This window comes from Harpia harpyja, chromosome 6 (genome assembly GCF_026419915.1).
Source record: "Harpia harpyja isolate bHarHar1 chromosome 6, bHarHar1 primary haplotype, whole genome shotgun sequence".
NCBI classification, from domain to species: domain Eukaryota; kingdom Metazoa; phylum Chordata; class Aves; order Accipitriformes; family Accipitridae; genus Harpia; species Harpia harpyja.
The window spans coordinates 64,470,381-64,495,073 of record NC_068945.1 but is presented as its reverse complement, the minus strand read 5'-3'; the positions used below and the strand labels follow the sequence as shown (position 1 = coordinate 64,495,073).

Below are 24,693 nucleotides of genomic sequence, written 5' to 3'. Positions count from 1 at the left end.
CTATCTACAAAACACTGTTCTCCATCTGTGGAGAAAGGAATCCTTGAAAACCAGGTTTAATGTCTCCTTGGGTTTTCATACTGAATTAATCTTTTGGAAAAGTCATTCTCCCTAAGTTCAGCCATCTCAGTCTTTGGGAATGATTTCATACCATTTGAAGAACTGAATCCAACTTCTCTAACACTGACATACTTGATACTGCATGATCTTATATAAGTGTTGCCTGGAAAGTAGTATGTAGCTAGACTGAAATATGGACAGTGTGGGTTCCCATTAGCTGAAATACCTAAAGAATTTGTTATATTTAGGATTTTGTTCACTTATGCTTAATAGAGCCCCACTTTAAGTTAGGGAAAATTGGTTTCATTTTCTCTTCCTACCATTAATAGCTATTAGAGTTGAAAATAAGGCTTTAAACATATCATTAAAGTACGCTTAAGTAACTTGCAATTGACAATTAACTCAGCATGGTAATACATTATCATAACATTTTCCTTTGATAGGTTTGTCTCTTAAAAGATACAAGGAAAGACAAAGGATGCCTTTGTAAGACTCATGTTGAAGTTATTTCTGTTTTAATCATTGACATTTTGTGTATTTTATCAGTGAAATGTGTTCCATCATATATGTTCAAAAAACATTTATTTGGTGTTTGATGGTGGGCAGTTGTAACGGCCTGTGTTGAGGGGATGTCTGGGTTTTCTTGATTTGTTTCTGTGGGTACAGTGGTCAGGTGGGATGGATACAGAAGGAAATTTGCTGCACACTTCATGGATCTCAAAGTTGGGGAGATTACTTTAGTAACGGAAGGATGATACAGGCAGAATTCAGATCCCGCTTCAAGCATGTTTGGCTTTCAGGTTTTATTAAAAACCTCTTCAGCAGAAGGCATGGTAAGTTCTAGGAAAAAAACCCTGATTACTAACATCTCAGCATAAGATACCGTGTGTTTTACCTTTCTGGACAACAGTAAAGTATAGTAGTGCACTTAAACTGAAAGCACTGTTTGTCCTGTCTTTTAAGACACAGAGCGAACGGTGAGCGTGTGAGCGTGCAGCTCCTCGGCACGATGACCAAGGACTGCCACCTCCCAAAGCTGAGTCGGAACATTGCTATGACAATAGCAACACCGATGACATTCTCCATTCCTTGCACAGCCAATGGGCATTGACCTTATCCTGTCAAAGCATGTAAAAGCGATGTGGGCAACACTGGCTTTGTGAAAATTGGACGCTTTTATCTAGGACGTTTCACTGCATTACCATATATTGAGTTGTAGAAGTGTAGCTAAAATAGCTGCTGCGTTGTAAGTTTTTTGCAGTGAAGCTAGAAAAGCAACAAAGGCAACTGTAGTCTGAGCGAATGTTTTTTCTAATGCTTTAAAAGCAAAACCACCAGTGCCAGGCATGCAAAATTCTGTCAGTTCTATGCCCCAGATCTCCTCTCCTGTTTTCTTGTAAATCCACTCTCGAACATATTGATCTGAAAATTGTACATCTTAGGGCTCAGTACCCTGGCAGTCTGAGCAGTTTGTTTTATTTTGAACACTTTTGCCATGTTTAAGTCTGCAGAACTTAAAGAAATCAAACTGTTTGCATACATTCTCCTGAAGTCGATAGTAGCACAGCATTCAAGCGCAGTATTTCCTAGCTCACTGTCCTCCCTTTCCTCCTCAATCATTTCTTGAAAATTCCTTCATAATAACCTTATCCAAACCATAAATATGAAAGTCAAATAAGCCCAAAGGAGATTTATCATCCTCTGACTCGGCACTCCTTTTATGATTAATAATGACATTGATTCCTTTAGAAATGAAACAAAAATTAATTTAAAGGTTCTGATTGGTTTTAGTATTAGGTAAACTTAACATATTGAATGAGCGTAAAACAATTATCAGTCTTATTAACAAAATTAGCTACAGCAAATTTACCAGAAGGAAACTGTTGCTATTTAGCTCCCTAATTATGTCACTATTCTTTGTGACCAAATGATATAATGAAAATAATTTGATCTACTGGTGCTGCATAGAGAATTTCCTGGGAGCCGCTGCATATCATAATCTGTTTTGAACGTATGTTTTCCTACTCTTCTTCTGTTTCAGAAAGTAGAGGTCAAGGGCTTCAAAGAACTTAGCAGTGAAGTGAAGTTGAACTGTGCTGGGCAGAATATGGAATAGATTCTTTACTATTATAAAATGTTAGATAACCCTTTCCTCGAGGCCAGAACCCTTTGACTTCTTCAGCTGACTTGTGGTGTATGAATTTCAGGCTCTGCAAAAGCATAGGACATCTTTTATTCTGACTGGCACTAAGGCCAAGAACTGGACTTTCCGTGCTGTGCTGTTGTCTGTGTATTTCCTTGCACTGTGCCTCCATCCAGGCACTTAAACATGGCAAGTTTTTCTTTTCAGCCCTGAGAGCTGATAAAGCAGAGAGCAGTTGGATGCCTTCTAGCCATAGGCATTTCAGCCCAGAGGGAGAGTCACCTGGCCAACCTTGAAGGGTACCGAAGCATTGGTGATACACAGAACTTGATTTTTGGGTGCCAGCTTTCATCTATTCTGTTTGAGTATCCTATGCTCGTGGGTTAGCGGTGCAGTGGGGTAGAAGCAATGAGAGCTGACGAAGCCAATGAGGGAAATCATACATGGTGCTGGAAATCTTCTTCTTGCAAAATGTCTCTACTGGCACTACTGTACTTCCACCCCAGCAAGCATTTAAATGGTAGGGTCACAAAGCATTTCCTTCCTACCAGATCCCTCTGCTCTCCCTGGGTGCACCCTGACTTTGTCAGGATACGACCCTCGCAGTATGTGTTCTCATGCCTTTCTTCCACTTGCCATCTGTCTTCCCTGGATTGCCACCAGTGGGCAACTTGGGTTTAGGCATATTTCCTAGTGCCGTACCTGTAACAGCTGCTCTGGGGAAATGGTACCATTTGTAAGTAGGATCTTTCCCTCTCTCTCTCCCGGTGTAGCTTTATGAACTGGAAATAAGGAGATGAAGACATTTTGGTACAGTAAGAAATCTGCAGCACATGAGTGATCTGCATATTGTAACACTGCCTTAGACTGTAACAATGAACTTCAACACGATCAACTCTAATATTAAACTACACAGAAGAAGTGAATGGGAAAGCTCCTGTGGAATAGAAACCCCTTGAGTACTTCCCCGGCTGTTTGCTTAATGCTTATGAAGATGCTCTGAACTACACAACTTGTTTTCTTGCCCACACTACGACTTTACATCTTTATGGTTTGTGTCCTCTGGGAAACATTTTTATTTTTGTTTCATTATTTAAAGCAAACCTAATATTAATGATGGGGCTGCTGTGCATTAAAGCACTGTGCTACCAATCCACATCAGCGCATAACTTTTGGTGAGGCTTTCTGCATAATTTATGTCCAAAGGAGAGTATGCTGACACAAAATTGAGGATTTAACCATGTTTACTGCTGCTTGCAATAATTAGATCATTTCATACTGGCACTACTAAGCAAGTGTGGCAAGGTGGGCCTCTGAGTAACTGTTAAATTTACAGTCTTCTCTTAACTGGTCAAACATGAAGAACTTGAAATATGTTTTGTAGCTTGTTCTTTATATAGCATCATCAGACAACCCAGATGCTTTAAATGAGATACTTGGGTGCCATCAGATGGACCACTGCAAGAACTGGCAAGCAATTGCTTGGGTTTATAAAACTTCCTATGGTATTTCTTGAAAGAGTTACGTAAGAGCTGCGTGAGGCCCTGGAAGAAGTTCCAAATATCACAATTTGTTGACAGTTTCAACACTTCTAAACATGACTGGAACAGAAAGGGCTTTAGATGAGAAATCAAATCCACACGTGTGCTTCTGTTAACCTCTGGTTCAGCACATTTTAAATCACTGCACACATTTCTATATGCTGTCCCTTCAGCCATGCTCCGGCATCTGGTTAAAAGCATATACCAAGTCATATAGCTCAACTGCCTAAGAAATAAATATACGGGGTGTGTGGTGTCAATATGAGGAAGATCTAGAAGAGTAAATAGGCACCTAGCTCAAACGCAGTATAGAAAGATGAACTGAGAAAAAAAAAATTGTTTCATAAAATCTATTCTTTTAGGTGGAAACAGAGGCATTTTCTCCTTACTGATGGATTACGGAAGAATTATAAGAAACATAAATTCAGACTCATGCAGCCATCCAAAGAGAATTTACATCCAGCAGCACTAAAATGTTCACATTCTTGCACAGGTTAACCATAGAAACACTTAGTCCTTTGCCTTGAAAGGCATTTTGCATCAGTCACTCACTCCTGTGGCTCCTTCTCACCTTCCTGTTCTGCCATCTGATGTTTGACATCTCAGCTGAAGGGGAAGACTTTTATATTCAGAGTGGTTCCATCCATCTTTTGACAGCACTGAAGGATTTAGGTAGCAGGATGTGACCCTTCATTTAGTTTATATTCTGTTTTCTCTGTAATTGACTTCTGTAGCTGGAGGTGTGGAGAGGGCCAGTCCAGCAAAGCAAAAACCTGTCTTCACAGGTTGGGAAGAGTTGGGCTGGATCAAACTGCTACACATAATCAAGTCAGGCTGTTCTGAGAGGAGAGGTGGTTGCTAACTCCTGCCTCACAGATGAGACTTTAAATTGTTAGACCCTACGGATCAAAGGGGAGAAAGAGGTTCCCATACAATCGAAGCATTAAGTTTGAGTGCTCCTTGTGACGTTCCAGAGAGCTCTTTTGATTTCCTGATGGCGACTCGTTTCTTTCCTGAATCGGACAATACCTATTCTTGTTTTTACAGCTTTTATAGCAGCTCACCTTGTTTCCCTTTAGATATCCTGAAGTGACATGTGAGGGTGGTGGACTCTTGCTAGGGTGCCCTGTTACATGGGAATGTGGGTTGGGTTGTCCCTGAGATGACAAGAGGTGTAACCTTCCCCTAGACATCATCCTGCTGAGTTTTGGGTGCCTTTTCTGAAAGATGGGTGTTCACCGGTATATACTACAGATTTCAGAAAAAGCATCCAAAATCAAGCAATCTATAGCATACACCAGTGAACATCCATTTCTCACTCACATCAGAGCATGGAGACTGCAAGAAAAGCCATGACTTGGTTTTTGTGGGGGCTTAATACAAGCTCCCCCATTTGCATCCTTTTCTAGGAAAACAGAAACTGTTCTTCTCCAAATCCAGATTTAGTTGGGCTATATCTTTTTTCAGTGGGTCAGACCTAACCGTGCTTCAATCTTAACACAGAAATTCCTGTTCACAAATCCAGTTTTCCAGTCCCTGATGCAAAGTGATTACGAAAAACACAGTTCCCGCATATGTTACTCCTGCACTTCGTTTCCTCAGTCATATCTACAAGTGAAATGCATTCAAATGCCAAAAATACGTAGCATTTCTGAAGCTGATTGTTATTAATATTGTTCTGTTTGGGGTTTTTTAGCTGTAAACCTTTTTGAAGTGCCTAGCAAACAGCGAGAGGAGCAGCTTTGGAGGGGGGGGACAACTTTGAAATCCACAGAGCAGAAGCTTTAATCTCCAGTTGTGACTGACATCAAACAAAAGTGCAAAAACTCCCTTTGTTCTTGAGCACAAAGGGTGTGTTTGTTGTTTGTTCAGGGTAAGTGAAAGGCCCCCATGAAGTCCCACTGAAGATGTTTAATGAATCTGGCAGCCTCCAAGCTGTCTCTTCTAGAGAGTAATCCTAACAACAAACCCATCACACATAATTTAACAGAGTGTGACACGACAATCTCTGCTCATGAGAGACTTTGGAGGGGGAACACTTTTATTACTCAAGAGCACAGACCCCTTAGGGTAGGTGCTGTGGAGCAGAGCTCTTGGTGGTGGTGGTCACACTTTTGTCTCTGAATTGAGGAGATTTGCATGCTCAGGTATTGGTTATTAAGCTTCCTAAACACTGACTTTGAACTCATCATTAAAACCGAGTGAATTGTACTATCTCTAGGGCAGGGGGACTGGGATTTTGACAGCCTCAGCTTGTAGTAGAAGTCAAAGTCAAGAATATCTAAGAAAGGAGGTCTGCTACCAAAATCAGGCCAAACAGGGACATGGGTATTAGGGAAGGAAGGGAGAAACAGCATCAAGAGTGGAACAATAATGGAAAAGACTATAAAAAAACAAACAACTGAACATTTCCTGGGCATCAGGTCAGTTAAGGCTTACCATATATATATGTCATCTTTTTATCAGTTCATGCTACTTGATCAGTCTTTGGATGACTGGAATAGGAACGACAGTGGCGTGTGTGTTCAGCCTCCCTTGTCCTTTCCGTGGTCTAATGTTTATAGCCTTTGGTATTGTGGCAGTTGGGCTGTTTGCTGCCAGGTCTCATGTTTTATTGGCAGGGTTAGGATGTTTTGTGTGGCTGGGAGCGTGTGGAGTAGCTGGTGTGTGCCCTTATGGTCTGGGCATCTATTGTCCATGAATGGGGCAGAAAGGACTTAAATCCTCTCTAGGCTTGAGTGCTCAGGTAGGAGTAATACCCGAGTGCATTGCTCTTCTCTCGGCAAAATCTGTTTTCAGCTCTGCCTCATGCTGCATGTGTAAATCTAGGCAATTCACTTAAGTTTTCTGTGTCGCCGCTTCTTCTATAAAATGGGCATAATCTTGTTTACCTACTTTGGGATAAACTATGGACTTGAGTGTGACTACTTAGTGCAGCAGAGCCTGCGAAGAAGAAACCACTGTTCTCTTGGAGAACACCATGTTTGAGGTTCTTTTTCTCCCTAGCTTCCTCATGACATAAATCAAATTTTATGCCCGCTGCTAGATATAAATGCAAAATGCATTTGTACTGCAAATGTCAGCCACTCCAGGGACTGCTGAAGAGCTAAGCACTACCTGCTGTTGCATTTGATCCCCATGCCAATTGCCAACCAGAGCCCCAGAAACCCATCATATATCAGGTCTGATAACTGGGATTCAGACTCGGTGCCAAAAAACAACCCTGATATCCTGGAACACAATACACAGCCCCTTTCTAAGAGCTTATCTTCCCAGTATCCCTGTTTGAAATAATTCCTTGTTCTCTCTTGAATTGCAAGAATATTGTAGGATCTATCTAAAATAGCAGTCCCTGTTTCCCTCCCTTCTTCCCCCACCCCTTATCAAATCAGACGTCCAAAATCAAGTGCCTGTGTACTCTGCTGACAAGCACAAGGGGATTAGGGAGTGACGGGTTTAACAAAACTGGCTCAAGGTTTTGTAAAATGCATCTTGGAGCTTGAGCTCTGAACGAGCCATAAAATTCCTCCCACGAGGTAGAAGTAAGGTTTCTGCAAGACTGGATCAGAACTTAATAATGCTTTTTTAGGTTATTTTTTCTTGCTTTCTAAAAGGTGCTACAAAACCATATGATTTTTGAAGATGCTGCAAGACTAACAATGACTTAATGTAACCATTGTGTAAAAAATCACAAACGTGCTTTACCACCAGCAAAAAGAACTGATTTCTGGGCTGCATGCAAACCATTTGGGGCAATTAGCATGTAATTTAATTTGCATTAATCAGCACAAGGTCAGCAAGAAATTAACTTTGGGTGTAGATTTTACATATAACAGCGTATAAGAAGAAGGGAGGAACTGTTTTTACAGGGTGTTAATTTGGAGTTAAGTGCATTCAGCAAGTTCTTCAGGGTTTGGCCTTGCAGAAGAAAGATGAATGATGTGGATTTCGGAGCACTGAAAGCACAAAATGATGTGGCAATTTACCAAGCATTTAATGTTGCAATATGTAAACGCTTTAACAGACTTCTTGGCACTTGTAAAGATCAGAGCGCAGGTTTTGCTGAAGCCTCGAATGCACTGCTAGCACTGAAGGGCTGCATCTGGATGAACATGGATGGGGTCCCACAAGGCTGTGTGCGCTGACCACGCATTGTGCCAAATGATTCAAGAACACAGACAGATATCCCAAAAGCACAGATCTCTCTGCAGCTTCACAGTATTACCTTACTGAGCTCTGAAGTGGGAGGAATTTAGGCAAATGACTCATTTCCTTATGCACCCCTTTGGCCCTCCAGCCTTTCCCTCCGCTGCCATTTCATTTCACAAAGTCTCCTGGGGCTCCGTGAGCCTTTGGTGCTAGTAACATGGTACGTGTTGTGAGAAATCCACTGCTGGAGACACAGAAATTGTTTTTGACAAGTGGTATCTGAGCATCTGGTTATGGGAAATGAGATGCTGAGGAGTCTGGTGGTGTTTGGCCATGGTAAGGGGGTAGATAAATGTATATGGCTGTTCTTACGCCTTTTTCTTTGAATGAAAAGTATTTATCAGTTCTGTGGCATGGAAGGTGTCTGAAAGTGAGTCTCTTTTGTTACCTGTTGGGGTTTTTTTTTGCAGAGGATAATCTCAAGGCACCTTGGAGCTGCCATGTGTACATCTGTAGTCCACATACTTCTTTGTTATACCAGGGTTAGAAGGAACCGGGGACAGCATTGCGTAGCCCATTTCAAGAGAGGATGCCATTGCCAGGTCTGCACCCATTGCCTAAATATTCTTCTGGAAACAGGATTTGTGGACAAAGTAGACATGGAGACGTCTCATCCAGTTATTTATGCTTAACCGAGATGCTGAGGTTGACCCTAGTTCACCTATGCTTCTTGCCTAGTCAAAGGGAGATCCATGGTAGGTTGAACTGGAACTGAATTGGAAGCCAAAGGTGATTATGCCTTTGGGCTTCTCTGTTAGGTGCCCAAAGTTAAGTGGCATTAATCAGGCCAAAGCATGTCTGAAGGAACTGGTTATACCAAGAGTTTGGTCACGCAAAGTGCAGTCACTTTGGGACTCAGAATTAGGATCCAGTTTGTTCACAAACTGGGTTCATATCTTTATCAGATAGCTTAGTTTTGCTCGAGCCTTCCTCCCCTGTGGCTTAGGATATGCTTACATCATCCACTAAAACATTCAAGCTAGTGGGAACAGTCTACCTGCCATGGCAAAAAGCTATTTGGAAGTGGACTTACCCTACTTCTTATGCTGCTTCCCTTGCTTCAGTAAGATTTTGGTTTCTTGACACTCTGCCTTGCCAAGATATCCTTAAGCAATATTTTCTCTACTTAGCTCACTATTAAAAAAAAATATATATTTAATTTTTAAGTCACGTGACAGGTTAATAAAAGCAAATTTGAACTTGGAATCATAGAATCATTTAGGTTGGAAAAGACCTTCAAGATCGTCGAGTCCAACCATTAACCTAACACTAACAAGTCCACCACTAAAGGATGTCTGTAAGCACCACATCTACATGTCTTTTAAATACCTCCAGGGATGGTGACTCCACCACTTCCCTGGGCAGCCTGTTCCAATGCTTGACAACCCTGTCAGTGAAGAAATTGTTCCTAATATCCAGTCTAAACCTCCCCTGCTGCAACTTGAGGCCATTGCCTCTCGTCCTATCACTAGTTACGTGATAGAAGAGACCAAACCCCACCTGGCTACAACCCCCTTTCAGGTAGCTGCAGAGAGTGATAAGGTCTCCCCTCAGCCTCCTCTTCTCCAGACTAAACAACCCCAGTTCCCTCAGCTGCTCCTAGACCCTTCCCCAGCTTCGTTGCCCTTCTCTGGACACGCTCCAGCACCTCAATGTCTTTCCTGTAGTGAGGGGCCCAAAACCGAACACAGCACTCGAGGTGCGGCCTCACCAGTGCCGAGTACAGGGGGACGATCCCTGCCCTGCTCCTGCTGGCCACACTACTTCTGATACAGGCCAGGATGCCGTTGGCCTTCTTGGCCACCTGGGCACACTGCTGGCTCATATTCAGCCGGCTGTCGACCAGCACCCCCCGGTCCTTTTCCCCCGGGCAGCTTTCCAGCCACTCTTCCCCAAGCCTGTAGCATTGCGTGGGGTTGTTGTAACCCAAGTGCAGGACCCGGCACTTGGCTTTGTTGAACCTCATACAACTGGCCTCAGCCCATCAATCCAGCCTGTCCAGATCTCTCTGTAGAGCCTCCCTACCCTCCAGCAGATTAACCCTCCCGCCCAATTTAGTGTTGTCTGCAAACTTACAGAGGGTGCACTCGATCCCCTCATCCAGATCGTTGATAAAGATACCTTTCTCTTCAAAAACTTGTGGTCTGACATTTTAAGGAATCCCTTAGCCTAGCACCTCGGTTTGGCCAGATTTTTCATCAAGGGTTTTCAAATGAGTCCATCTTCTGGGTGTTTTCACAGGGTATGATTTATTTCTTCCTCCCCACAAATCAACATCCTAACTCTGAACCAGAGGCCCTACAAAACTCTGTGAATTTGGGCACTAGAATCACCAAAAATCCCCAGTAATTTTTTAACATCTTGCACAAAATTGTCAAGTGTCAGATGACATGAGAAAGGTCAAAGAAAAATGTATTGTGTAGTAAATCTAACTGAAGATTTATACCCCAGCTATTTCTTTTTAATCAATGCTAATAGATTTTTAAAGACCAAAAAAAAAAAGGAAGAGAGAGAGGAAGAGCATCCTTTGGATAAAAAATGTTAGGTAGGGAGTTTAAAGTATTAAAAAAGTGATGTGATTTTTTTTTTTTGCCTATCACACAATAGAATTAATTAGGGAGGGTAAAAGCTGCTGAAACAAGTGTTGGTGCTAATTCATTTATAAAATCATAAAAATTATTTTGTAGTTATTAGTTTTATTTTTATGACAACCGTATATAAATTGACCCACTTCCTTTCCTTCAGAGTATATGTAAAAGGAAATATATATTCTGTAAATACTCCTTCCTTCAAAGTCTGGCTATTATCAGATAATGAATCAAGAGTTCTCAACCAGTATTTGCAACCTAAGATCACTTCCTCTAATTTGAATTATACAACTTTCAGTTTGTTTCCTTTCCATATAGGACAATGCCATATTACCTACTTTTCAGGCAACTCGATGGAGGATGAGTTGTTCCAATAAGCCTATATTTCATGTTGGATAGTGTAGGAGTAAAGTCCACTTACACATCACATTCATTGCTAAAGATTCTCTTGGTAGATGTGTCCAGTCATCTGGATCCCAGATACGAGAAATTAAACTCCTTCCTCAGTTTCACTTGTACATGAGTTTCTGCTGAACATCACTCTCTCTGGTGGTATCTTGTTTTTAAACATCCACATTCATCCCTAGTGTTGGATACACTTCATGGATGTGTGAAATGAACCTTCTGCGTAGAGCACCATAAGATCATTTTAAAATAGGCTCGATAGAACTGTTAGATGTGGTTCTATTTCTAATTTTAACTTAGGAGGATGAGTAGCCATTAAATTCTCATCTGTAATTATTAACATTTTTCATGTTCATTCATGTGTGTTAATATACACACTTTATACATTTGTATATATTGTGCAAGTTCACTTTCTTTAGATTGTGGCTCACAAGAACACAAGGTCTTTGGTATTCCACATGGCACATCTAAAAGTGATGATCTTGGCATTACTACAAGTGTAAAATAAAGATATTCCTGTTTAGACAGAGCAGATTCTACTTATACCTTAAATAGACTTTAAATTAAAGCAGAAAATAAATGCTTCCATAACCAGCTGTGTTTGTTCTCTCTCTCCCTTCTTTTCTCTCTCTTTCTCTCAGATCTAGTGCTCTGTTGCCTCGTCTGTTTCTCTTTGCTCTTTTGATCAGCTTTCTCCTCCTTCCCTTTAGTTACAGGCCAGATGTTCTTACGACATGTAGATCTTTCCAAAGAAATTATTTGCTTTGTAGAGTAGCCATGTCTGTAATCACAACCTGGCCAGTTGTGAGTTGTTTCGAGTGATGTATTGTCTTTAAAAAACACACTGATCTGTGTTTATGTGTTAGAATTTGTGATTTGCACAAGCTGCAATTTTTGCCCCTTCCCTGTCGAGGTGGGGGAAGCTCTAGAGCACATCGTTTAAGTAAATAGGAGGGTGTTGTTCCTTCTGGTGCCTCTGTCTTCCAGATGCTGAGATGCAGAGTCAGCACTGCTGAATGCTAGAGGGAGGCAGCGCACACCTTTTCTAACAGGGAGAAGCAGTGGATACCAGTCATGCTGTATATTTTGAATATGAAACTTTTTGTTCCCCTACTGCCCAAATATTAATCTTCAGCACTCACACAACATTTTGTACTTCTGTATTTTCTGTCTGCACTATTTAATTTTCATGATGCTCCTCGGATGCTCCCAGGTGAAAAAGTAAGGCTAGCAAAGACCTTTTGCATCATCCAGACTGACCCATAGGTCTGTAAGTAATTACTACCCCCATGACTCAGCTAGGAAAGCTAGGCATATAATCTAAAAGATCTACCAAAACAGGCAAAAGGAGGCGTTGCCAAACGTTAGACTGTTTTTGTTGCCTGCTTAAACCAAAAAACTATGATTTGCTGCATCTCTACTGCAGGAGCTTGAAAATAATTTTCCTTTTCCTGCGCACAAAGATGACACCCGCAGGTACTGTGGGTATGATTAACGCACACAACGCATACAGAGTTAGTATCTGTCCTGAGGACACCATGGTCTGCACACGTGCCACTGCCTCTACAGCTGATCGATATGGTTTTACCATGAAATTGTATTAAGATACTTACTGGTGAGGAACCGTGTCACTGTGTCTCGTGTTTTCATAGCCTGTAAAGAAACTTCTCCACCTGCATGTACATGTGTAATACAAATAGTAAATGCAGTACAGTCTAATACCACATGCTTACTGCTCTCCTGATAAAAGTAGTATCTTAGATGTCAGGTTGTTGGAGTTCGGGACCAAATTTGATCTCCCACCTACAGCTATCTTAAAAGCTGTCTAAACAAAAAATAAATCAACAGAGGAAACAGAGGCAAATATGCAATAATTTGTTCTAGATAAAAATTAACAAAAACCTCAATAAGAGCAGAGGTAAAGCCTAATGAGATACAGCTTTTTGAGTAATAGCCCATTTCTTGTTATTCACATTCACCAGTGAAGTGGTCCAAAATACTCTAGTTCTAGCAACACCTTGTCTCCTGTTCCACAATTTCTAATAACATAAGAGCTGCAGGCAATGAGTTGCTCCTTTTTCTAGGAGATTTTAGGAGGAGATACCTAAATGAACTGTCTGCTTTCTCAAAGCATGCTGGAAAGGCTCCACATGCTCCATTTCTGAAGTAGAGGCCAATTGCCTTTCTACTTCAAACTTTGCATAGGTGTAATGTATAGGTCCACGTCGGACCTGGTAGTCTTGCCTAGCTACAACTTGATTGCTGTAGATGTCCTGCAGGCAGGTGACAGCTACATCTGGAAGTGCCAGACATGCTCAAGGTATCTGAGCTGCACTTGCACCGTGGTCGCAGCGTGCCCAGAGCGCTGGCAGTGGTGTGGAGCACAGGGACATGCGCTGGCAATGCTGGAACAGAAGCATGGGATTTCTCACCTACGTTTTAGGCACATAGGTGAGATTCAACTTACCTAATATATGTATCTAAAAGTTAGGGACCTAATCCCTTTGTAGTCAATGGAGAGAGATGGTAATGCTCTTTAGTATAACTAATCTCTCCTCAGTGACAATAGAGAAACCCTAGATGACTAGCTTAGACTAATTGCTCAACTTCAAAGGTGGGATTTAGCAGTCTAAAACAGTAAAATGCTATCAGATTAAAGAGTAGCTTTTCACACCTACACAAAACAAATGTGATTTGAGCCTAAATAACTGCACAGAACAGCAGATAATTGAGACTGCAAGTCTCTCTTGTGAGGAGAAGATGTATTTTAAATGTTTGTGTGACTCACAATAATACACTGTTTTATACAGCTTTAGTGTTCTGCATTATTGCCACACTGCTCTGGAGTTTATTGGGTTTTTCCATTTTAAAGATGGAGATGTGAGCACAAGGTTAATTGGCTTGCATAAGATCTGACACGGGGATGTGTGGTAAAATGGGAAAATAAATCAGGGCTTTCTACTCCTCTCATGATTGCACTCATGATTTTTGGGCTGTTGTCCTGGACACTTGTCCACCATTTCTCTGTTGTGAAATGTATTTCATTGCTTAGCTGGTAGTATTGCTTGTTTAGTGTAGCAAAATGCCATTGCATTTTGGGCTTCTGAATATTTTTAAAATACCGTAAACAAATGGAATGGTCAAAGAAGAACCTGAAGTAGAAATAGAGAGCAGAAGGCATATTTTTAATTGATATGAATTGCTCATTGTTACTGGTTTGCCACAGAAGTTTTGATCGTTTTGCCTCTGTAAACGATTGGTACTGCTGTGGCCTTTCAAGGATTTGCAACATCACATAATTAGTTTAGCAAACTCGTAGGCCAGACGTAGAAAGCTTGGGTTTACATTAAATACAGGGTAACAAAACTATTAAATTTCCACTGTATGTAATTCGCACAGAACATTCTGCAATATATACGTATCGGTTATGAATCTACAATCTATTTCATGTTAAATGTTGAATTTAAACTCCACAGCTGGACTTTCATCTTGAAAGAAGCCAGATAGCCCTGTGCATCTGGTTTAATCTTCCCTTTAGCCATATTATTTTAAAGGCACTCCTGCTTAGTATATCTTACAATTGAAAAATAATGCTCATATTCCCTCTCATCCTCAGCAGCTGTGATCCCTCTGCAGATGTTGTTCTGTCAGATGTTTCATTATGTGTGATAGAAAGCGTAGGTTCTTTTTGTCTGTCTGTGTTACCGCTTTGTGGATTTTATTTTCTTTTTCTTTATTTATTCCTTTGGCCATAGATGAGTCCCTCCATAATACTTCACTTTATTTCCTATTGCTGCTGCTTCGCCTTCTTTCTAAGTACAGAAACGATCAAGAACTTGCAACTGTGTGGAGCCGCCCAACAGAAGCCCATTGATTCCCCACCAAAGGGCTCTGTGTGAGCCATTCTACTCCGGCCTGAAAAGAAAGCTTTGTTCCCTCAGCTGGTAGTGTCTTAAGATGCTGATCCTTGCCATATTTTTGGAAAACTGTAGCAGTTTATCAGACTGTTTGACACTTCCCGTTCAGCTGTATATTCTGTAGCGTACTCTGGTATTTGCTTCTTCTCATACATCAGTCTCACGAGCACGAGACTGGTCTGGAGCAGCCCAGGCATCACGGTGAGTTATGCTGGGCACAAGTCATTTGGAGGTGAACAGTGAAAGAGGAGGAATCTGGAGTGCTGGTGGCCATGCCTGAAATGGTAGTAATGGATTTAGTATTTGGGGCAGGAGGTATGGGATTTGTCATGTTGGTTGAATATTTTCCTGGCCGCCTTCCATGACTGTTCAGATATTTTTAGCATGAAGTACAAGCTATGTTGTCTCAGTTGACCTTGGAGCATGACATTTTAACATGGAATTGGTTTGAATTGCTAATCATTAAAATGATTTATTATTTTTTATTACAAGAGCAACTAGAATCCCAGTCATGTTTTGTAGATGAAAAGGGAAGCAAATTGAAACCTGTCTTCTCTTGACTTGCAGTCCTTCATGATATCCATGTTTCCTAAACTACCATCTTCAGCTCTTTCCCTCTACCTCATTAAAAATAGATTATGCCTCGGTTTGTTTTTTAACTTGTCTTTTGGTCATTTGACAAATATTATATCAGAATGACTGAAACTAATCCCAAGGTCTTGCAGTGCTCAATAAGAAGTGTAGAACAAAAGGATCGTTTCTGTTACAAACAATTTATGACCTTAATAGAAGTTTACAGCTGGTATCAGAAAGGCAAGATCTTGCTGTAAGTATATTTATACTGGTGACTGCTCCCTCTTTGCCTTCATTGCCAGACTCAAGTTTACCAAAAAGATCAAGTCCCTAAATGCCAACTTCCGTTAAGGAATTAGAAGCGGTAGCAGTGCGTCAGGATATTGTAGCAGTATCTTTTAAGGCATTAATATATAATGTAGGAAAAGAGGTTCAGACCTACCACAGACATAGCCAGAAGTCTATGGAAGTTTGAATTCAACTTTTGAGGTCCAGATCTATTTCTAGCTCAGTGTATTTGACTCCTCCTGGGCTTTTTGACTAGTTGTTGATTTGGGGCGATTCATGTTTATTGAGTTTTGCATGTTCTTATGTTAACAGGACCTCAGAGGAAATTACAGTCATTTTTAAGATGCATTTTACTGCCCCAGTGGTGCAGAGAAGCCTTTGACTGAAAAAAGCATCACGGTCTTGTTGACTTTTTCAGTCTACTAAATAAACACCTACTCAAGTATCTGATGTAGATTTTATAAAAAAAAACCAACAAAAACACCAAAACCCCCAACCATCCTCCTGCCTCAAAAGTAGCTGCATGGTTTAAAGATTTATCCAGCAGAAGTTGAAACCAAGATGTGAAAATAAACCTCTCTTTGACTACCTTGGCAACTGGGAAGACCACAACCTGTTTCTACAAATTACATGGCGATCTCCCAAGTAGGGCCAAAGAGGCCGTTTCCCTGAAATCAGTGTCACACTATAGTTCCTTTCATACATAGGAAGTGAGTAAATCATTGAATAATGCAACACCCTTTCCCATCTGTGAGAACTCTGCCAAAGCCAAGTGTAAGGCTACCGGTTAAAGCTAACTCAGTTACTTAGTAACTGAGTTGTTTTGGAGGGGTTAAAATTGGAGGGGGTTTGGATTTGTGTTTTGGAGGGGTTAAAATTGCCAAGAAGAACTGAAAACTTGAAGAAGATCCCCAGGTGCCTGCATTAATGCTCCCCAGTCTCTCTGATGTGAGCTGGCAGGTCCCATAAAGGCACTCAGCCTTGAACAGGGAAGGGAAGGAGGGAGAGAGCAAGAGCTCCAGCTGCGACTCCAGAGCCCCAGAAAGAGCCTCTAACCCAATTCCCTTAAAGTGCACAAGCCTCATGAGCCACAGCATCTGTTTGCCACTGTATTCACTGAGTTTGCAGGGCAAACAAAAGATCCATATCAAGCATGCATCCTTCCAGAGAGGGAAAGCCTTCCCCCATTCACCCATAGATTTTTCCCCCCTTTTCTTTCAGTTATAGATATATATATATATATATTTTTTTTTTGTAGGGAGGGGTGGGGGGATGTTGTAATTTTTTTTTGGATGGTAATTAAGGGAGCTAACACCAGCTAGGCTAGAGTGAACGCAAACAAGACCCCTATAGGCAGCACAGTGCATTAATGTAAAATATGCCCAGACAACATAACTTGTCAGAGAGGATTATTTCTGCTTAGTGAATCTGCAGGGGCCCCTTTGCTCCACCACTCAGCGTCTGACTAGAGAGAGAAAGAGAGAAAGAGTAGCCATTAGTGAGTAGCTACTGTGGCATTGATGTTTGAGCGTACTTCTGAACTGGCTTTTGTTGAGAATATCGGTGCAGAAAGCATGCGCTGTCCCAAATCCGCTGTTACTATGAGAAATGAGGAGCTGCTTTTAAGGTATGTTGTCTCCTTTGTTTTAACGCGTGCTTTCGAGTTGCCTGGGCCCGCTGCAACTATAACCGTGCTGTGTATTAAGTAGTTTCCCTATTTAAAGGAAAAGACAGGCATTGCTGTGTGCAAGTAGCATTTTCCACTAGTTAGAATCGCACATTTCATGTATGATGACAAATGTACGGAGAGGGCAAGGAGGAAAAAAAATAAATATATCTTTTTTTTTTTTTTTTCCTCCCCCTAAATGAAAGCTGGTATTTCTTTTATCACCTCCTTTGCAATATTTCTGCCTGCTTCATTATTATGCACTGGGCATGGAATAAGCATGGAAAAAGCTCAGGGAGACTCCATATTAGAGCTAGTGCCCTAAATACCACTTTAATTTTCACTTAGCCTATATAAATAGTTACTAATGCTCTACCTAGTCTTTACCACTTAAAGATGTTTTAAAAATACCTAAATACTCCCATATGTGAGATTACACATATATTCTCTAATGTTCCAAGGTTTAGCGGGGGGCGAGCATCGACTACTCTTTTCAGAGACACACACACGCAGACACACGCACACACGCACATACACACAGAATTATGCTAGAATTGGCACCCCGCTTTGAAAAATGTAGTCTTTTGTTTATTTGCTAGCAGACATTGTAGCATTGAATACATCTTTTGGTCTGACAATGGGACAACTGAACAATGGTGCTGTCAAACTAGCTTAATATATGTCTGGTGATGGGGTGGTTTGGGTTTTTTTTTTTTCTTTCCTTTTCTCAGCCCCCTTTTCATTTCCCTTAATCTTTTTGTATATACGGTAGAATATGAAGTGCATTGCCTATTTTGTGACGGTTGTTTCATTTGATATCTGCTGCTAGTAGTGCAGGGAGGGGGAGGTTTGTATCTTACAATTATGCCTATTGCATTAAGTTGGAGATTTATTACTAACCTCTCCTTTAACTGTGGCAAGAAAACTTATTGATTCTGAAAGCTTACAATACTGCTGTCAATCTGGCAAACACATAGTTGCCAAATGTGCCCTTGCCTGATTTTATGCCTGATCGTATCAACTTTAACTGCTGTTTTGAAGATACTGTTCCTAATTTTGTTTAGGCAATGAAAATGCAATAAAAATGATAAATCAGATCTCAAAGTGGGAGCCCATGCTACTTTCCATTTTTATAATCCAGCTATTAGCATACGTTAGAATTTTTAAGGTCAGGCAGAATAATTTACCTGGATGATTCTTATCCCAAAATCTAACAAATTATTCATATGACATTTCATGAATTATCTTTCTGTTTAGCTAGTCATAGTTTAGCATTAGAACAGTTAACAATTTGGGGTTTGAATTTGGCAAAATGCTCATGTACCTTATGCATTATGAAAAGAAATTGTTATAAAGCTTTTGAAAAATTTTGAGTTACTACTTGGACAGCAGCTTGTGTCTTAAAATGAAGTGTCATCAGTCTGTGGAGTTTCTGAAACTGTTTAAAGTCTTTACATACTTTACATGTTAAGTAAATGTATTACTTTTAGGAATAATTATAATAATTTTCTGAGAGAAAAGAGAGATTGGTTTCTATTTTTTGCTTAGATCAATTAATTGTAGGGGTTTCATGCTTTTTTAAAAACTGCATTCTAGTGCATGATTTATATGGGTTGAGGGGGTCTCTTGGACCCCTTAATTAAAAAAAAAAAGACATTAAAGATTTATTGATAGTCATCACAGCTCTCTAAAGCATGTATTTTCAACAACAAAAAAATGTTTTATGGGGAGACTCTGAGTACTTGCTATGCTGGTTTGCATTTTTGTTGTTGTTGCATCTCCTTCCCTTGTGTGTTGAGGTGGTATAAATCAATAGGAAAGAGTTTATGTGAACAAAAAGGTAATATCACATAAAATACTCTAGAAGCCTAGAGGTTATGCATTATCAGGTAGTACTTGCGTGCTGTGTGTTGTGCATAAACATGAAGAAAGCAAGGATGGTGTTTAATATAATGGGACCATGCTACAATTCACTTTCTTGGAAGAACTTCTTTCGAGACAAACATTAACTCGTTCACAACTGCTTTACTCTGCCAGAACTGGAGGGGGGGGTATTTTTTTCTCAAGTTATCCTCCTGCAGCCTGGGCTTTCTAGCAGCTGCTGCCCTTTGTGAGTGTCAATAAAGTGAATCCCTCGCTCTCGGTTACATGGAAATGCCCTGTTAGTGATTGCCCGGAGTAGGGTGAATGCCACTTTTGTAGCAGCCACCACCAGACACCTGGGCAGCATACCCAGCTGCCACTTTTAAGGACTATTCAATACTAAAACTGCTTCCTAAGCACTTTTCTTACAGGTGAGTTCATATTAAACTTATAGTAGTTCCTATGTTATCAGATAAAATGCTGCATAAAATACATGTACTACAGGTTTTTGTCTTGGATTGCCAATTACTTTGTTCTTTTCCAAGGGTATTTTCGGACATTGCATTCACATCAAAGACTAATTTTTGAATTATTCAGTGTGAACCCTACTCCCCCCAAAATTTCTTTCTATGCATATTTACTGAAATATTGCTTTTTGAGCCATAACAATTATTATTAACATCAAAGAAGGTGAAGCAAATCTGTAACACAAGCCATTTCTTAGCATGCTTTAACAGAAGTGTTGGCTTTTGAGAGACTGTAAAGGTTTAGAGATCTTACGCTTGAACATCGCAGGTGTCCTTAGCGTTACCTGTTTTGAATCTCACCCATTCAGAAAGCAATGTGGTGCCTTGCAGTTGTCAAACTTGGCAACATCTGTTTCCACAACCGTGCTAAGAGAGCTAATTCAGACTCTACATGAGTTGTTATTTGTTCTTGCAATGATCAGGTGTAATGTCAAAAAGAAAGACCGTTCTCGGTCCTACCTGTCAGAGCAAGAGCAGGATAGGTCTTAATGTGGGAACTGGCTTTCCATGCTGCTAGAGGAAATGGAATTGAATTATCTTTATTTATTAGCCTGGAGTCTTTGTCTATATTTTTTTTTTTTCCAGATTCATGAACCACAATGATCTCTAACGTCAACACGTTAATATTCTCTTTGTTAAATGAGAATAAAACTGAAGTGTTTCTGTTATCAAATTTAAGTATGAAGGGATTGAGAGCAGCCTGCTGAGAAGGACTTGGGGGTTCTGGTAGATGAAAAGCTGGACATGAGCTGGCAATGTGCGCTCGCAGCCCAGAAAGCCAACCGTGTCCTGGGCTGCATCACAAGAAGCGTGACCAGCAGGTCGAGGGAGGGGATTCTGCTCCTCTACTCCGCTCTGGTGAGAGCCCACCTGGGGTCCTGTGTCCAGCTCTGGTGTCCTCAGTACAGGAAAGACATGGACCTGTTGGAGCGAGTCCAGAGGAGGGCCATGAAGGTGTTCAGAGGGATGGAACACCTCTCCTGTGAGGACAGGCTGAGAGAGTTGGGGTTGTTCAGCCTGGAGAAGAGAAGGCTCCAGGAAGACCTTATAGCAGCCTTCCTGTACCTAAAGGGGACCTACAGAAAAGATGAGGACAAACTTTTTAGCAGGGCCTGTTGCAATAGGACAAGGGGTAATGGTTTTAAACTAAAAGAGGGTAGACTTAGACTAGATAGAAGGAAGAAATTTTTTATAATGAGGGTGGTGAAACGCTGGCACAGGTTGCCCAGAGAGGTGGTCGATGCCCCATCCCTGGAAACATTCAAGATCAGGTTGGACGGAGCTCTGAGCAACCTGGTCTAGTGGAAGGTGTCCCTACTTATTGCAGGGGGGTTGGACTAGATGATCTTTAAGGTCCCTTCCAATCCAAACTATTCTATGAGTCTATGATTCTATATAAGATTGCAAACTATACCTTTGGGGCTGAAAAACAAAGGAGAGCATCAATTAATATTCATATCTAGAAGTTTTACTGCAAGTGTAGATTGTGCTTGAATACTTAAGAAGTCATTCAGGAGTGAATCAATACTAATTATTGTAATCAGGAGGGTTAATTAGCTGAAGATGCTGCTGATGGAAAGTTCACTGCTTACAGCCCTGAAAACACCTAAGTTGATGAAATCTGAAAGCAAGATGGCTAAGAGGACTTTGTATGGAGAGAAAAGCTTGGCTTTCCATTGGCATTTCAAGAGCCAGTTGTTCCAAAGGGGAAACATAGCTTGTACTTTGTGTTTTGCATGATATTAATTCAGGGGGTATTAGAAGATGCAACTAAATCTGTCTTGAAGATATTTTGTGGTAGTTTCTCATTAAATGCAAGTACCATTTTGGATAACCTGTACTGTCTCTGCAGCATTCATTTGTAGATTACCATAAATTAATATGGATAATCTTATGCATTTGAAATCTTGTTCCAGCACTGTTATTGGGAACAGTTTGTTGGTTGGGTTTTTTTTTTTTACCATTTGTGTGCAGGCACGGGGTCTTTACATGGTATATGCATATAAGTTATGCACGCTCTGTACCTAATATACAGGTATAAATCTGTGTGCATATGTACACACATAGACATGTGCACATAAGTTTAAACATTTTTTCATTGAGGGTGTTTATTTCTGTAGTCCTGTGCCCTCAAAACTCCCACTCAGTTTCCATCTGCAAAAAAGTATTCAACTACATATAATTCAGAGGACAGTTATTGAACAAGTAGTTCATGAAATGTAAGTTAGATGATAAGGAATAAAGACCGAAAAGAAACATCTGAAGAAAATCCTTTTCTTTTGCTGTAATTAGAACAGTTGTGCTTCTTAAAGTGAGCATTACTGAATTCAAGCAAAATCTAGCTATACAAAATCTTTCTCACAAGTGAATTGCGAGAGGATTTTTTCTTTTATGCTGGGTGTTTGGGGTTTTTTTTTCCCACCCTTTCCCCTAGTTATATCTGTTAAGCTTATAACCAAGACGAATGTCTGGATGTTTATTGGAGAAAAAAAAAACCCTCTCAGTCACACACACACTCACATAAACCCCCGAAGTCAAGTGATGCTTTCAGAAGAAAGAAATTCTGTTTCAAAACACATCCTTCTTTCCTCTCTAATGACATTAGAGATTATCACGTGCAGGTGCTATTTATCTTTGCAACTGCTTTCCTATGACTGTTTTACTGCTTCCAACACATTTACTTGTATGTCAGCCATAGAAAAGGTAACTGAAAATGGCAGCTGTTGAGAAAGCATGTCGCCATGCCTGGAATGACATGCATTATCGGGGCAGCAGGAGTTGCTGGCTCTACAGCCCATTTCTACTTGACCTGCGGAATGATTGGCTGCCTGGGATGGTGATGAATCACTGGAGTTTATGAAACAGGACTGCTGGCATCCTCACAGAGGAAATAAAAACGGGATTTTTTTTTTTCCCCTAACACTCTTGCCATGGCAAAAAGCTTTTTTTTCTTTTGTTTTGTTTTGCTTTTGTGTTATTTCACTCTGCAGCAGAAGTAATATGTGTCAATTAAAGTCACTTTAATACTGTTCGTGGCAAGTTAATGATGCACTGAAGGTTAACTATCTTTATTGGCTGGAAGGGGGCAAGAATTTTCCCAAATTTTGTGTAAATCTTGGTCTGGACCCTAATTTTCTCATCTCTCACTCCAGTCTTGAGACTGAGATAGCGTAACTAGTAATCAGCTCGAGCAGGATGTAAAAAGGTTTTTAGCTGTTCTCACACACAACTTTATTTTCTCTGATAGTCTAAGGATCAGTGACCGTTTTGTGGGCTAATATCAGACAGATCCATTTTCGGGGTTTCTGAACTAATGGCTAAATTGACATTTCTGGAAAGCATCGACTCCCAGATTTGCACTCATTTTCTTGGTGGTTCGTGAAATTATATTATGCATTAAGCCCACATTACCGGATTAGGCTATTATGAGTCGGTGCTTGTAGGAAAGTATCGTAGGTCTGTAAACCTGCCAGTGCACTGACAAGACTGACACAGTGTGGATCGCAAGCTGCCCTGCAAAATGCAGCCAAGTAAAAATGATCCTTCTATTTCAATTAAAACACCCAGGATTGTCTTTGAGGGTGGGGAATGGAGAGAATTACTTGCTTGTCTCTCCATGTAGCATACTCAGTGGCTGATGTGTTAGCCTGGGTCCCTTATTCAGGTAGAATAACCTAATTTTAAGTTAACTCTCTCTGATTCAAAAGAATAGGGTTACCAATAAAATTGCTTAGGAAGTTTTAAATATGGCACTTATACGAAGATAATGCTTTCTGCCATTATATTAGAGAGGGTTTTTCTCAAGCCTCATGCTTTGCTGCCTAAGCTTTTTCTCCGCTAGTTTTGAAAAGCAATTTGCATGCTCACATATGCTGTTAGACTTTTTCACCTTCCTCCGAATAATTCAGCAGTGGCTGCTGCTGGATGCTGGAGAGGCTGTAGCACTCTTGTTATTTAAGGCACAGCCTTCTGATGTCCCTGCAAGGCTTCTGAAATAGAGGAGGGGAAACTTTTACCGGCGAGAAGGGTGGTATGGGGAACTGTTGCTTGTGCCCTTCGGTGTGCGAGGGGTAAATGCAGTCCTCGGTCTGGAGTTCCCATGGCAGCAAATCAGCAGGTCATCTTCAAGAGCAGCCTTTGAGGATGCCAGACAACAGTCTGTCACTGGGAGGAAGATAGAGAAGAGGGTTGGAGGGGGAAAAAAATGATAGAAAATCAGAGAGACGATATGGGAATTTACTACCCCTTTTAGACAAATAGAGGAGTGAAGAGAAAAGCAAGGGCACCCGAATGTAGATCATCTGGAAATTGAAACTTGCAAGTGTAGATAGCTGTGGATGATACGATAGCTGTGCTGCGGAGAGAATTTAAGATTCAAATCCTGCACCTGCTCTCCCTGGAAGCTGCAGGTCAGCATCTGAAGAATTGAGGCCCTCTAGAAAGGAAATGGTGAATTATCAGAAAACTTAAATTCTTAGAGACTCGGTTTTCAACTGTAACAACCTCTTGGTTTCATTTTCCTTCTCTTCTGCCTAAAAATGATCTATTTTCAGCTAAACTGCGAGGAAGAAGCTCACTCTAAAGCTTGAGAATTTGCCTGCATCATTTCAGCCCACATTTAATTTTAATGAGAGAGTTATATAACCCCCTTTAAAAATAACAAAACACTAACAGAACTGCATCGGCAACACCAGGTGTTCTGCAGTGCTGCTCCAATGAATCATATGGAGATTTGTCTGTGCACAGCTGATGAACATATATTCAACTCAGTTAACCCCCCTCCCCAAATATAGCAATCCAAAGTGACCAAAATTTTTCCTAAAGAGCCTTTCTCACAAAAGGATGCCAAACTAGATGCCTGCCCTAGGAACCTCATGGTTTCCGCATTTTTCCCTTGCAGAATTGTTTTATCA

General features: G+C 40.8%; 1 protein-coding gene across 6 annotated transcripts in view; it reads left to right on the top strand.

The window, feature by feature from the left end:
• The window catches only part of CELF2 (CUGBP Elav-like family member 2), a 379,009-nt gene that overhangs the window by 97,570 nt on the left and 256,746 nt on the right, over window positions 1-24,693 (top strand). For 2 of the 6 annotated variants that reach the window (XM_052790984.1, XM_052790983.1), the window contains exon 1: window positions 16,926-17,351. The exons of 1 other annotated variant lie outside the window; for it this stretch is intronic. In XM_052790984.1, the coding sequence (XP_052646944.1) occupies window positions 17,245-17,351 (107 nt within the window). In that variant the 5' untranslated portion in view covers window positions 16,926-17,244. Of the gene's footprint in view, window positions 1-16,925; window positions 17,352-24,693 lie in introns of those variants that run through there. 3 more of the 6 variants (XM_052790985.1, XM_052790986.1, XM_052790988.1) reach the window with 3 other exon arrangements.